Here is a 14,475-nt window from a genome sequence, read left to right on the forward strand (position 1 = left end):
ATAAGGGATTTAATTAAAATAATTTTATTAGGGAAAATAATAATAGATTTTAATAGAGAAAATTAGATAATCTTGACAATAACCCGTCAACCCCATTGGGTTTGGCTGGCCAAGTAAGATTGTTAATGGACCAAATTCGGATTGGACTCCGCCTGAACCTTAATTAATTGAATTAATATGAACGGTCCGAAGTTTACATTGGATTGCACTGATCCAAAATCTGATCGTTAGCGCCTTAGTGGATCGAAACGGATATTGTCCAAGTCCATTCGAGCGTCCACTTTTTATTTTTTGGGCTTTCATTTGTCCACTCAATAAAAGATATGTTGGGGAGTGACCTGTACTCTCCAATTTGACTTTAAATTTTCTTCAGCTCCATTGGTTAGTTATACCTGTAACGTATTGTGTCATCAATGGCACTGTGAGAGAGCCACATCACTTGGTCACTAGGCCTATCAATCATACCCCAAAATCCTAGGTCTGATATGATATCTGACCCGATTAATCAGAATCAGATTTGGGGGTTGTAATTTAAGTGTGCTTACTAGATAGGATTGGATTTGGATTTGACTCCATCCATTCTAATTGGGGGTTGCAAATGGATTGGCCCATGATTTGATCCGACCCAAAGTCCGATTATATTTTGTTGGATTCGGATACTCTCTTTTTGGATTTTCGGATTTGAATCACCCCTATCCCGATCCAAAAGGATCGACTTGATGTATGCATGTATGTATATTGCATATTTGTAATTTTTTATATAGTTTATTTTTTATAAAAGACATGTATATACATGATGAAATAGTTAAAAAATACTTGTATTTTCCCTTTATTTAAACTTTTATATTTTTCTTTTCTTTTTAATAATTAATAAAATTTTTAAAAAATTAAATCAGATCGGATTAGATTCGATTATCCAACATCCTTATTAGATTTGAATTCAAATCAATGTTTGTGAGATTCGATTAAATCTATAGTTTATCAGATCAGATTCAGATATACTCTGATTTGAATCCAATCTGATCCGTTAGTATCCATAGATCCAACTAAAATCCGAATATGATTATATTATAATATTTATTTATTTTAATATAAATTTTATGTAATTATATTTAAAATTATGAAAAATATATTTTTATTATATATATAATAAATTTAGTATGTATATTTACATTAATTTATTATGTATAAAAGTTGAAAAATAATTAAAATTTTATTTTTTGTATTATTAAAAATTAAAGCGATTGGATTAAATCCAAATCCAATGGAATTTGCTGCATCCGATCCGATTACAGCCCTTCATGATCTAAAGAAAAAAGAAAAAAGAAAAAACTTTGCTAGTTGTTTTAATTTTTTGTTTTTTTTTTGGGGGGGGGGGGTTATATAATAAGTTCATTTACATTTTAATTGGACCGGTTTGGATTCGGTTTGTCTGGATTTCGGGTTTCGGACTGAACTGGGTACGATCGATTTGTAAATGGACCCATAGGATTGGATCGGTTGGACCAAATCCTGTCCAATTGACAACCCCGGGGGCCAAGTTGCAGCCGAACCCGAGACACCCCGCGAGAGGGTTTTCGGCTGAGAGTAGCTTTGCTATTCTTTTGTTTAGTTAAAACTTCAAACTTTCTTCTGGTCGACAGCGCTCTACCATGGAAGACGACGATGAAATTCCACCACTTGCAGTTGAGGTTGATCGAATTTCTGAGCCAAACGCATCAGAATTCACTGGAAAACCCGAAAATCGAAGATCAGCCGATGAAGATTCGGTGGGCGTGACCGTTATCACAGGTTATCTTGGCGCCGGAAAATCAACTGTAAGTCCATCTCTGCAATAGTCTTTCTCGTTCCACCTTTACTATTAATCGTTTGCTTCGGATAAAGAAATGTTATCTCGAGTAGTCAACCAATGCATGACTGCAAGAAGCTGTGGGTGTGAATTCTTCTGTACTGTTGGTTGTTCTTATCTTGAGGAAGCAATCCGATTTTCATGTTGGCCACTGATTCAACTTGCACATCGATGTCGAACTGTCAGCTAGTTAATTTCATCTTGAATTCCCAACACGGCAAGAAGATTGCTGTTATCTTAAATGAGTTCGGTGAGGAGATTGGAGTGGAAAGGGCGATGATAAACGAGGGAGACGGTGGCACACTTGTCGAGGAATGGGTAGAGCTCGCAAATGGTTGCATTTGCTGCACTGTCAAGCATAGTCTGGTGCAAGCATTGGAGCAGCTCGTTCAGAGAAAGGAGAGGTGATAACTGTTTTCTCTTCCCGCTCCCCCATCAAGTACATAAACTGGTATTAGGTTGTTCTGAAGTTACATAAAATTTAACATGAATAGTGTGGAAATGAAAAAGAAAAGTACACCCAAGAAACCATCTCAGAGAGGGACAACTTCCCATATATTAAGTTGGTTTTCTATTGTAATTAAACTGTACTGCTGTGCTTGAGAAGTGCTTGACCGCTGACAAATTGTTAAATCAAGGGATAGTCATTGACAATGACTGATGTGTGCTATGCAAGGCAGAACCTAAATACGTAAACCATGTTCTCCTTCATTGCCCTTTTGCTCGGCTTGTATGGGCTGTGGCCATGGACATTTTCGATTGGCAGGGGTGCTTCTGAGCTTCTATTAAGCTCGTTCTTAGTTGGTGATTAGGAGTGTTGAGCAGTCAGGTTCAGGATGTGTGCCAATAAGCCTTGAGTCCTAAAAATGATTTGGCTGTACCATTCATTTGTGATAAAAGGACTACATGTTCTGTTTGTAAATCAAAAAGTTCCAGTCCCTATGACCTACCTGGTAAAAGAATGAAGATGGTACTTGCCACACATATTGTTCAAAATGGTCACGATTCTGCTCTAGCTAAGCAAAGAGTAAATAGGGGGACTTTATTTTGGGCTTTCTTGTAGACTGATTATGCTACTGGTCTCTTTAGCCATCCTTAGGGTGGTGACAGATGTGCTCTTTTAATCACTTTAATGAAAGTTACCATTTTTTTATAGATATAATGAAAGTTACCGTTTCCTATAAAAAATGGTCACTATTCTAGTGTTTCATGAAATATGAAAAGTGGATTGCATCAATGGTAGAGAAATGGCTGAAAAGGACAGCAACCCAACCAAAGAGTTAGAAGCTGGGATGATTGATTTATTGGAGCTCAAGGAAGCCTATTTTATTATTAATCATTATTTACAAAATCTGCTTGAGTCACAAGGTTGTTAGAACTACTTGTTAGGAAGTATTCCACCCTGGAGGTTTACTTTGCAGAATAATAAAAATGGAAGTACAAAATTACTTTCTTGTTGTTATTGTTATGAAGTAGCAAGTTACCGTTTCCTATAAAAATGGAAGTAGTAAGCCTGTAAATAACTTTTTTTTTTAATTCCTGAGCTTGTAAATAATAAAAAGAGAGTAATAACCCCTTTTGTTTTGAATCAGGAATTGAAAATTGCCTCTAGTTTTTTTGAAATTTGCTTTCAGTTTTGGTTGGACCACAAAATAAGTACTAGTTGCTACTTTCCAGCTGTAGAGGAAGTAGAAAATAGAGCATTTAGGAGTATCTTTTTATTTATTGTTGATGTTCTACTATAAATAGCTGTAGGTAGTTATATACAGGTATAGAGTGATTGTCCAAAAAATTATCTACTTATTACAATTGGCAAAGCTTTGTTATAAAGTAAAAAAAAAAGGTTCTCTCTTATGAAATTTGTAATTTTATAGTGTCAGTGGTTTTTGTGTTTGCATTTCAATTGCTTGTCTCATGTTTGCTTGGTCAACTAATGATATTTCAAGCAATGACTGAACTGCATTTGATTTTGCAAACTTTGTTTATGTGCTTCCATTACAACCATTAGTTTCTTTAACCAGTGATTGGGTATTTCTTGGCTGTGATGTAGAAGCTAGAGCTGCAAGGTTCTAGTTATACAGCTATTACATCTCATTTGGTGGATTGTTTAATTATATTTAGAATTTTTAATTCCAAATAAAAGATGATTAATTCTTACGTCAGAGTCCACTTTTCCTTTTATGAACATATTACTTTGGAGTCCACTTTCCAAATTGAATTCCCTGAACTGCAGCGTTTACCTAACATTCTTCACCAAAACAGTGACTATAATTATTATCTGTTACATCCCCAATTTAAAACATTTTTGTCAGAAAAAGTTAGCTTCAAAGGTACCACCTAGCTTAGGAAATTTTGTTGAGATTCAGACATGGGATGGAATCCCACCAACATTCTAACTACCGACCACTAATCATTTTCCCCATAAAAAGAGAAGGAGACGCCATTAAATTATGGATTCCGCCTGAATCAATGAGCACTTCGATTGGTTGTTGCATGATTAATACCAGTAATTTTCAGATCTATCAAGGTCTAGGAGCCGCCATCCCCAACTTCCCCTTCTTTCCATGAGGAGTAACTACTGCATTTTAACTTGTGATCTGACTTGAAATTTTCATGGCAACTGAACCAACAATTGTTTTCATGTCTCTCTGTTGTGTTATTTTGACCCTATAACAGGGAAGAGTTGATCAGGCCACCAATTGCTCTTGTCATGATAATGTCAATCCTATTTTGTTTATTGGCTCAGTCAAGTCTACTAGGAGGTCGGTCTCAACTCTGGGGGAAGTTCAAGCAACTCCAGGAGATTGCCATGGTAGCAGTGCTGTCGTTTTCTTCAACAACACAAGCAGAAGAAGGTCTCAATTTTTGCATTTGCAAAAATTCCATTGTCTGGTTTTACCCAAAGGATGTTGAAGAAGACCTTTTCCCTAAGAATTGGCCAACTGATCAATTATCTTACTATGAACTTGTCACACTTCTGTTCTGCTCTCTAACAAGTTCATTGTTGCAATCACCTCTTTTTATCTAATAGAAATGGACGATAACTTTTGCATTCTTAAAAAGATCTTTCACTTCAAGACCTATTCTGAGTTCCATATCAAAGGCATTTGTCTGAACTGCTTTGTAGCAGCTGTTTGGTTTATTGCCTTGGTCAATGTACCTCACCCCAAATGTGGAAAAGTGGTACCCATTATACATTTGAACTGCCTCCAATTGTTAATGGAATGCCACAGTCATGTGTTTTCATGAACTTTGAATGTGCTACTATAGGTTAATGTCATGGTTCCCAATTCTTGTCTAGTAAAGACCAAGAACCGTATGTACACATATCTATTGCAATGAGCAAACTTCTTGCATTTTCTGCAAAGCTTTTTAGATTCAATGAAAGATATACATGTAGTTGAATTTTTTGCATGATTATTTCCACAGCACTATGCTGCTTATTTTGATTTTTTTGTTGAAGTTAATTATTTTCTAATCTGTTGTTATTGTTGTCAATAGACTTGATCACATATTGCTGGAGACCACCGGATTGGCAAATCCTGCTCCTCTTGCTTCTGTTCTTTGGTTGGATGATCAGCTAGAAGCATCAGTCAAACTTGATTGTATTATTACAGTTAATTTCCTTTTACCATGAATTTTACTCTTGTTATTATATTTTCATGATTCAAAATATCCAAATCCTTTTAATTTCAAGTAAACTGCATTTATAATAAGATTACAAGTTTGTAATCTGCCAATGCTATCTTTATTGAATGATCATTGCAACTAGTGAGCTTCTTACCGAAGATTACCCATTTTATTTCTAGGGTTTATATATTATTCTTTAGGTTCTTCCGTAGTTGATATGCTATCTTCTATTTCTTTGTTGAGTATTGTGTTTTTCTTAGTTGTTAACTATATGGAAACTCAGTTGTGGTCTTATCACTTGCATAACACACTTTCATGGTTCTTTTTCTTGTTTTTTCCATGATATTGCCATCTTTTCTTTTCAATGCATTATAATTTATGGTTCATCTTTTCTTCCATTTCTATTTAACATGTTTTGTTTTTTAATGTCTGCTATTCAAATAGGTTGTGGATGCAAAAAACCTCCGGCATCAACTTTATGAGCATCACGATTCTTCTTCATTTCCCGAAGCATATCTTCAAATAGCATTTGCGGTAACTATCTCAAAATTTGTTCAGCATGGCTGAAATTATGTGTATGAATCCTTCTATCCTTAAGCCAACTGGCAGTCCATTTAAGCTGATTGTCAATTCTTTGCTTGTGAACTTTTTTCACCAAGTGTTTTTGTTGCCATATTGGACATGAACATTGGAGATTCTGACAAGTTCTATCTTTATAGGATGTGGTAATTCTTAATAAGGTTGATCTGGTCTCTTCTGAGGGCTCAGCACCAACAAATGCTGATGTTCTGCAGGAACTGGAAAAGGAGATTCATAACATTAATTCTCTTGCTACTATCATTCACTCTGTCCGTTGCCAAGTTGACTTGTCTAAGATACTTGACTGCCGAGCCTATGATGCCATGGTTAGTCAAAGATATTCTCGTCTATCACCCTTGGGTATCTTTTCTATGTCAGTCAGAATTTCCATTCAGTTAACAAAGTTCAGTATTCCCTTACCAGCACACTTCTCACTTGGAAGCTCTTTTGAAAGAAAGTCAATCTCTATCTACAAAAGATAGTCATGAGAGTAGCGTGCGAACCTTGTGCATTTATAATCAGGAAAAGGTTAACCTCCAGAAGGTGTGTATACTTTCATTCAAAGGCTACCATTTTGGTTGTGCTATTAGTGAACGTATGTTGATGCACTGGTGGATGGTTCTTTCTTCATCACTTAAGCACCAACACTCTCTGTTTGATTCAATCTTAATATTAAATTCATTCATAATGACGTTAATTCTAGAAAGGACATAAAGAAAAATACAGTAGAGGACCTTTTATCAGGAGTACCCAAACAACAGATATAAAAAGGGAGAAATAAATGCAAAACCACCATATAATAGTTTATATTCTGTTAAAATATATATATATAGTTTATATTCTGTTAAAAAGCAAAAAATAAAATAAAATTTATTTTCTGTTGGATAGATACATTATCTATCCAGTAGGTTTGAGCTTCAGTTCTATCACTCTACTTGCAGCTGCAGTTTTCTATACAAAAAAGTGCTCCCTCATCTTAACTTCGGTATCATTAGAAAGGTGATTCTATAATATGGATGTCAGTCCAATCTTTGATGGAAATCCTTCTTTCTGGTAACTTGAATATTCTCTGTGTGGTAACTAGTGTAGACTGCTTTCTAATTTTGTTGTTGGGTTTTAGAATTTTAGGTGTGTATATTTTTTGTTCATGTGCCCTTCATTATCTTATATATTTAGTCTCTTTGGAGTTTTAGGTACTCTCTAATTTTGTTCTAGAAGTCCTTGTGTTGTTAATCACTTTATATTTTGATTCCTTTGAATCTTAGTCCAATCTTAAATCTAATAGGAATGAACCAGCTTTTAGAAAGTAATTCTTGTGTTTGTCTTAAGGTCAACTGAAGTCTAAGTACCTTTTACTTTTATTAGCAATGAAAAGTTTATTATTGAACATTGAATTAGCCCACTTATATGGACTTACATTGTAATGTAACATATTTTGGCAAGATAAATCTTTTGAAGCTTTCTGTTTTAGTCATCTAGTCTGATGCTTAGCATGGTGACCTAAGTGGTCTGATCTTTTAGATGTCACTGCACTTGAATCCCTTATTTCAGTTATAGTTTCTTTGCCTATTCTCCTAGCTTTCTGTTATTTGAGAATTCCATACCCCCCCCCCCCCGGATTTTATGATACATGATCGTTAATTTTGCTGGTGGCCTTAATAGAGCCATTTAGTTTCTTTCTAAATCCTAGTCAATCAGTCTAATTTAGAGATTAGAAACTCTTATATGTTACTCTATTTCACCCCTTAACCACTTTATTTTGAAGCCCAGCAAGGAGAACTTCAAATTCAACTCAATTCAACTAAGTCTTGTCTGAACTCCCAACTATATGGGATCGGCTATGTGAGTCTTGTTCCACCATTGCACTCTGTTCATTGTCATATCCATTGTTAAATTATGGACCCTTAAATCATTTCTCACCACTTAAACTCATGCCCTTCTTGGTCTGCCCCTAGATTTTATAGCCCTTCAACTTGTAACAAATTACTTCTTCTCATGGATGCTATAGATGGCCTTCTCTACACATGTCACATGACCAAACTATCTTAGTCTGCTTCCCTCATTTTATCACTTATTGGATCTACTCCTAGGTGCTTTTGTATAAGTTAATTTCTGATCCTATTCTTTCGAGTTTTCCCACTCATCTACATATTTGTACTTCTGCTACACTCATTTTTTGGACAGTTGTTTCTTGATTGCCTGGCACTCTTCACTATGCAACATTGCCAGCCTTATGACCATCTTATCACATGGGACAAACTCCAAATTGGGGTAGGTCACTCTAGGCTTAAGTTGGGCCCACCAAAGTTGCACCCTTATTTCTTTTGTCATCAGAAAAAGAGAAAAAACTATTTTAAGAAGGCTAATCATTAATATGGACAACTCACCTTTTTTCCTATAGAATAACAAAGGTTGATGTGCTTGATTTAGATTCCCTTTTTTCCAGGTACATTCATGGCTTGAGGATATTCTTTGGGAGAAAAAACATAGCATGGATATCTATCGTTGCAAAGGGGTTCTAAGTGTCCAAAATTCAGATGAACTTCATACTATACAGGTCAGCTTTGTTCTTGACTAATATTTTTGTTTCACTTTTTCTGCTTCCTGTTATAAACATTCAACCAGTGGGCAAACGCTACAATTGTCTCTTCATTCTGAAATTCCTGGCTAAGAATGTAACTATTGTGTCCCCACCCCCCCATCCTCCATGTTGTGCTTGCTTTGATGTTAGCTGTAAGATGGTATTTTTGTATTTTCCAATATGCATGTATTTTGAGGTGTCAAATCACATTACGAGTATCTTTTTCCTACTCTACTTTGATTCTCCTTGTCTTCTTTCTTGTGATTTACTAAGCTAATTTGACATGGTATCAGATCAAAACAGACCATAAAAGTATTGTAAATGGAAAACCCAATGGCTAAGGGTAGCCCATGACTCAGAATAGAAACACACTTTATGACTCGGAATAAAAATACCCTACAATCTGAACTCAAATAATATGTCAATTGTAAACTCAATTACCCTAATAGATTAACCTTTATGTCTGAAAAGACCCAAGTATTAAACATGAACCATAAACCAACCCATATACCCTTTTCTCTTTTCATTTTTCCTTTCCTTTTTTATTTTTGGTGATGGTTGGTTGGGGGTATCTTACATACTAGACTACTTTCTTTTTTTTTTTTTTGATCAATAACAGTAACTTTTATTAACATAAATCAAAGAAGGATACAGTATAAGGGAGGGGTAAAAACACTTAACCCTCCCTAACAATAAGGATCATATTACAATACAGCCCAAAAAAGATTTGCTCTTCCCACCCCTTGTTTGGCCAAAAAATCTGCTAGAGAATTGGCACACCTTTTGGCCCACTGAACCTGAATTTGCATGTTTCAAGTAATCTGGTTGATTTGCTTCTTTTTTTTTTTCATTTGAGAACTTCCACATATTAGAATCTTCCTCCTGCAACCAGTTAACTGTCGGCCTTGAATCTCCTTCCACGAACAGATTTCTGATTTTCAACTGCTTGGCTCTTTTGATCCCTTCCAAAGCTACCAAAATTTAAGCTCTTAATGAATCCCCCCAACCTATAGGTGCTGAGAACATGACAATAATTCGACCTTCTTCATCCCGGAAAACTCCACCTATGCCTGAATGACCTGGATTTCCTTCACTGCTACCATCAAAGTTCAATTTAATGTATCCCAATTCTGGTGGAGTCCAAGCTGGACTGGGAGAAGAAGTCAAGGGAGCAGACCGAGCCACTTCTTCCCACTTTTGAATGATGTCTCCTACTGAGCAACCTTCAGATATCTTCATAGACTTGACCCAACGAACCACCCTAACATATATTAGCTCAATGATGGCTTCCCTGCTTTTTTCTTTCTCATTAAAAGTTCTTTGATTTCTTTCCTCCCACACACTCCAGCAAACAGCTGCTCTAGCACATCTCCACAGGAGTTTACCTCTCTTTTTTAAACCCCTCACTAATGTAGTACTAAATAGGCTCTGCACACTTGGAGGGGGGGGGGGGTGATAACAGCTCTCACCATTCTTCTTACATAAAATACACCAGTGTGGGGATAAACACCAATTAGGCCTTTTCTTTTGAATTAGGTCACAAGTGTTACATTTTTCTAGGATAGCTTCCCAGCAAAAGGCACCTACTCTAGGAGGGATTGGTCTACCCCAAATTTCTGAGACTGGGAAGGGAGAACCAATGATCGGATTGGACTGTGTTAATTCTTTGAAGAAAGAAGAGCAAGAGAAAATACCCGACAGAACAAGAGACCACAATCTACTGTCCACTCTAGAGGGGTCATGAATACTAAAGATTATTTTAGCCCTAGATGAGATCCCTGTGTCCCAGCTGTCTGCCTCTTGCCCATGAATACTTAAGATTATTTTAGCCCACAAGTTCTCCCTTTCTTTATTCAATCTCCATAACCATTTACCCAAAAGAGCTTCATTCTTCTTCCTTAAGTTATCCACACCCAGACCACCATCACTTTTGGCTTTTGTAACCAAGTCCCACCTAACTCTATGGTCCCTTTTCTCCTCCCCTGGTTCCCATAAGAAATCCCTCATTAACTTCTCCAAAATCCTACATACTCTCTCAGGAATTCTAAACACAGACAGAAATTTTATTATGTTGCACAAAGTGGATAAGCTTATTATGTTGCACAAAGTGGATGACACAAATTTTATTATCTTAATGTTTAAAGCAGGCTGTGCGAGAGATATATGAGATTGTTCCAGCTCGTAGATGGCAGCAGGAAGAGAACCAAGTGAACAAGATTGTGTTCATAGGAAGATCTCAAGACTTGGACAACATTTCATTTTGATCTTTGAGCTTACATGGAGGTTCCGTTGAAAGACTGTATTCTGAATCTGTTTCAATGGTTGCAGGTCGGAATCTAGATGAGGACATTCTCAGGAATTCTTTCAGAGCTTGCGTTTAACCACTGGTAATTTCTTTGTTCACAAATTTATGTCTTTGTAGATATTTTCTGTCTTTACATTTTTTGGTTGCTTTGACTATAAGATTTGAGTTCAGGTCCTTCACTAGAGGAAACTTTGTATTTTATTTCCCTTTCTATTGTGCTTTAGAAAATTTATGCTACCAATGAGAAAAATAGTAAAATAAAATTTAGCTGAAGTCAGCAAGAACTTGACTAATTGTCCTTTTTCCTCCAAAATTAACTTAAATCTAACTGTTGCTTCATATCAGATTACTAGTATGACTTCAGCCATCACCATATTGGTAGCACATGGCATCCCAGCCCAAGTGTTATCTTGATGTGCTTTCGTGATATTAGTCATTGCAGGTCAGTCTCAAATTGCTAGCTCATGGCTTCTATGTTTGTAGCTTGGTGATAACATTCCAGTGTTAAGATACCAAAAAGTAACAATAAAGAATTATAACTGAGAGAGAGAGAGAGATGGATGCACCATTTTTTTTAAGAAAAGTAACAAAATCATTAGAGAAAAAGACATGTACAAAAAGAGCTAATGCAACCCAATCATTAAACCAAAAGACTAGAAATGATGAACAAATAATATTTGCTATACAAAAAGACCCCTTCCCACACCATTCCTACTTCCTAGCAAGACTATCAGCTTCTGAGTTAAGACCTCTAGGAATCCAATGCAGAATAGTTGGAAAGGAATTTAAAATGCTATAATCTCATTGAGATAATATGCCATCTTCTATGGCCTAGAACCCATCTTATTTGCCCACGTAATAGCATCAATGGAATCACCAACCATTGCTAGTACTAGAGGTTGAAGATGCTTTGCAATTCTTGAACCAGTAAGAATGTTCAAGTTCAAGTTTGAGTTCATCTTGAAAAACTAATATATTATTCGAGCCAGGCTTGCGAGCTTTCAAGCAAACTTTTTATTGGTTCAAACTCAATTAGAATTGAGCCTAATCAATTCAAACTCGAGCCTGAACTGTTCAACTAAAGCTCAATTCAATTGCACCCCTTCATGGAAGTATAGGAGCCCTTGGTGGAGTAGGGTGAAGAGTTTAGAGTTGAATGAAGAATCTCTATTAGATATATTTGAAGGTTGTTGAGGGAAATGCTTTTAAACTTCTTGGTGGTCAATGCTTAAGAACTGATTAGAAAAGAATGTGGCTTCTTAAAGCTTCAAAGGAGGCACTGCCACCTTCAAGTACCTGATTATTTCCCTCTTCTGAGGCCCTCCACATGAGATCATGTATAGTTTCCTTCTGATAAGCTTTCGTTTGGTGCCTAAATCAACATGTATCCACTGTTGCAATAGGCTGACTACTTGTCACCTGATTGTTTCCCTCTTCCCAGGCCACACCAATTAAGGCCTGAACAGAAATGCCACAACCTACTTGTTACCTGGCAGTTGATGAATGAATATAGAGCTGGTTTCACCTCCTTTATACACATAATACAAACTTGAGGAAAGATAAGGAGAGATGAGAGACATCCATCTCTTTAATGAATTAATCAAAAGTGTGGATCTTTCCTTTTGCACAAGTGCCCTTGTTTATAGATGGGATTTGCAAACACATTGAACAAATGAGAACTTTCAAGTAGTAAATCATGATTTAACATAATTTCAGGAATTGCTTTAAGTAGTGAATTCAAGAATTACTATTAAATAGTAAAACAATTTATTCTAGGTTAACTACTTTTGCAGCTGGAAGAAAGACAATCAACTCCAAGAAATTTGCTAAATCTACTCAGGAAAAAAAAAAAAACAAGAAAATCCAAATACCAAATGTACCTCTGGATTTTCTTACCTAGAATATTGATCATATGAAGGTGATCTTTCAGTCACATGGTACTTTAGAGCTTGCCCAGTGGCAGCTAGGGTTGTGGACCCACAAGTCCAGATTCTCCCAGAACAGGCATTCTCCCCATATTCTAGATAAGCATTGCATGCATGTAAGGATATGGTTTTCCCATTATTTCATTTCTTCCCTGCCCTTGTTGCATTCTTTTACAAAGTGGTTACATTTTCTCAGTATGGATCTAATTGTGGTTGAATTTTAGGTTGGAATGATGCTGCTTGGAGGAAGGTTGAAACTGATCTTGGAATGGTTTATCAGAATTATCACATAACTTTTGTTTAAAAGAATCCACAAAACAGAATCAACTTTTTTTTTTGTAGAATGACTTGTATAGTTTGTTTTCCTATGGCTCATGTTGGGACAATGATTTCCATGAATTTTTGGCCACCCTTTGTTGGATGCTAGCCTGAAGGCTGGGCTGATGAACTACATTACACTGATACTGGTCCAGAGGTCCCAGAAAATGGAACTAAAGGTTTTTACAGTATGTATAACAATATTCAAATACAATATCAGTACATTACTGTGCAGAAATGGGTTATATTGTGTTAATGACTTTTTTTTGGTGAGGGAGCAATGGGAATTGGCAACCATATATAGAAACTGAAGAAACAGTTGGAATCAGGCATGTATTGACTGTTATTTCATTGTTCAAAAGAATATATGCGGTACAGATCAGTGGTTCATAAACAATATACCCGTATCCGTGACACAAGGATGACTTGTATTCAGGACATGGCTTGATTCCATTCTAGCATTTCTTTCCACTTTTTGATGTCCCAAGAATCACTACTATCAGTTGCTATAGCCTTTCTCTTCCTTTTGCCATGAATACACGGGGTTGTTTCAAAATTAGGTCCAACTAACTTCATGTAGCCCCAAAAAGCAACCAAACTGAACATTGAATTACTAATTGGGCTCAACTTTGGCCTTCAACAAGAGTTTCTATTAACATTGCATCTTCATGGGTGTTTTAACCTTCACAAGGCCTTTTTCTTTCTATTTTTTTTCCCTCTAGGCTCTAGGTTGTTGAGTAGAAGAGCACCATGCATGCAAAGATGCTTAGTTATTGGACTTATTTCATATTGAGGGAAAGGAAAATTATAGAGCTTGGACAATTGATTCCCAAGATCCTTTAACCAACTCTCTCCAGTTATTTTGAAGTGCAAAAACCATCCACAGTATTATATTCTTAAATTTAAGTAATAGGGATGAAGTATTGAAGTGCCAAGCATAAAAGAACCCTACATGTATAAAACTCTCTAATGCTTCTTTTTTGGACCTTGGTTTTAGGTATGTATGGGTTCTTCATTTGTTGGTTGTGCTCCGAACAGAACAAGCACAAAAAACCAGGTGAATCATTTAGAGCACTGTGGGGTGTTTTGAGATTGACCCAATATTGCATCATTTATTTTTCACCTTAAAATAGTGATATTATTGATAAATCCCCATGATAGAGAAGTTAGATCATTAGCAACTTGAGTGAATGTATCATTCGGGGTTTCCGCTCATTTGTGATTGTTAGTGGGATATCTATTGGGCCTTTTGCTGAGTTAAAGCATAGGTCAATTTTGTATCCCTCTT

At 36.1% G+C, this 14,475-nt stretch overlaps 1 protein-coding gene across 17 annotated transcripts; it reads left to right on the plus strand.

Annotated features, from left to right (window-relative positions):
- The first annotated feature begins 1,562 nt into the window (after positions 1 to 1,562).
- LOC104597972 (Cobalamin biosynthesis CobW-like protein) lies at positions 1,563 to 13,448 on the plus strand. Of its 17 annotated transcripts, none has more exons than XR_016068685.1 (13): positions 1,566 to 1,817; positions 2,036 to 2,253; positions 5,351 to 5,465; positions 5,924 to 6,013; positions 6,199 to 6,384; positions 6,482 to 6,601; positions 7,829 to 7,900; positions 8,243 to 8,329; positions 8,505 to 8,615; positions 10,784 to 10,866; positions 10,966 to 11,026; positions 11,290 to 11,386; positions 13,094 to 13,448. XR_016068685.1 is itself a non-coding variant. In XM_088886591.1 (12 exons), the coding sequence occupies exons 1-11, from the start codon at positions 1,653 to 1,655 to the stop codon at positions 11,018 to 11,020; spliced, it is 1,227 nt and encodes a 408-aa protein (XP_088742717.1). In that variant the 5' UTR covers positions 1,563 to 1,652; the 3' UTR covers positions 11,021 to 11,026; positions 13,094 to 13,448. The 17 variants fall into 17 exon arrangements, 11 of the variants coding, with proteins under 11 accessions (XP_088742717.1, XP_088742714.1, XP_088742715.1 ...); XR_016068686.1 differs by having other exon boundaries at positions 12,738 to 13,151; XM_088886591.1 differs by lacking the exon at positions 11,290 to 11,386 and having other exon boundaries at positions 1,563 to 1,817; positions 6,274 to 6,384.
- Positions 13,449 to 14,475: the final 1,027 nt, after the last annotated feature.

The sequence above is a fragment of the Nelumbo nucifera genome, chromosome 4 (genome assembly GCF_055504915.1).
Source record: "Nelumbo nucifera cultivar China Antique chromosome 4, China Antique-T2T, whole genome shotgun sequence".
NCBI lineage: Eukaryota > Viridiplantae > Streptophyta > Magnoliopsida > Proteales > Nelumbonaceae > Nelumbo > Nelumbo nucifera.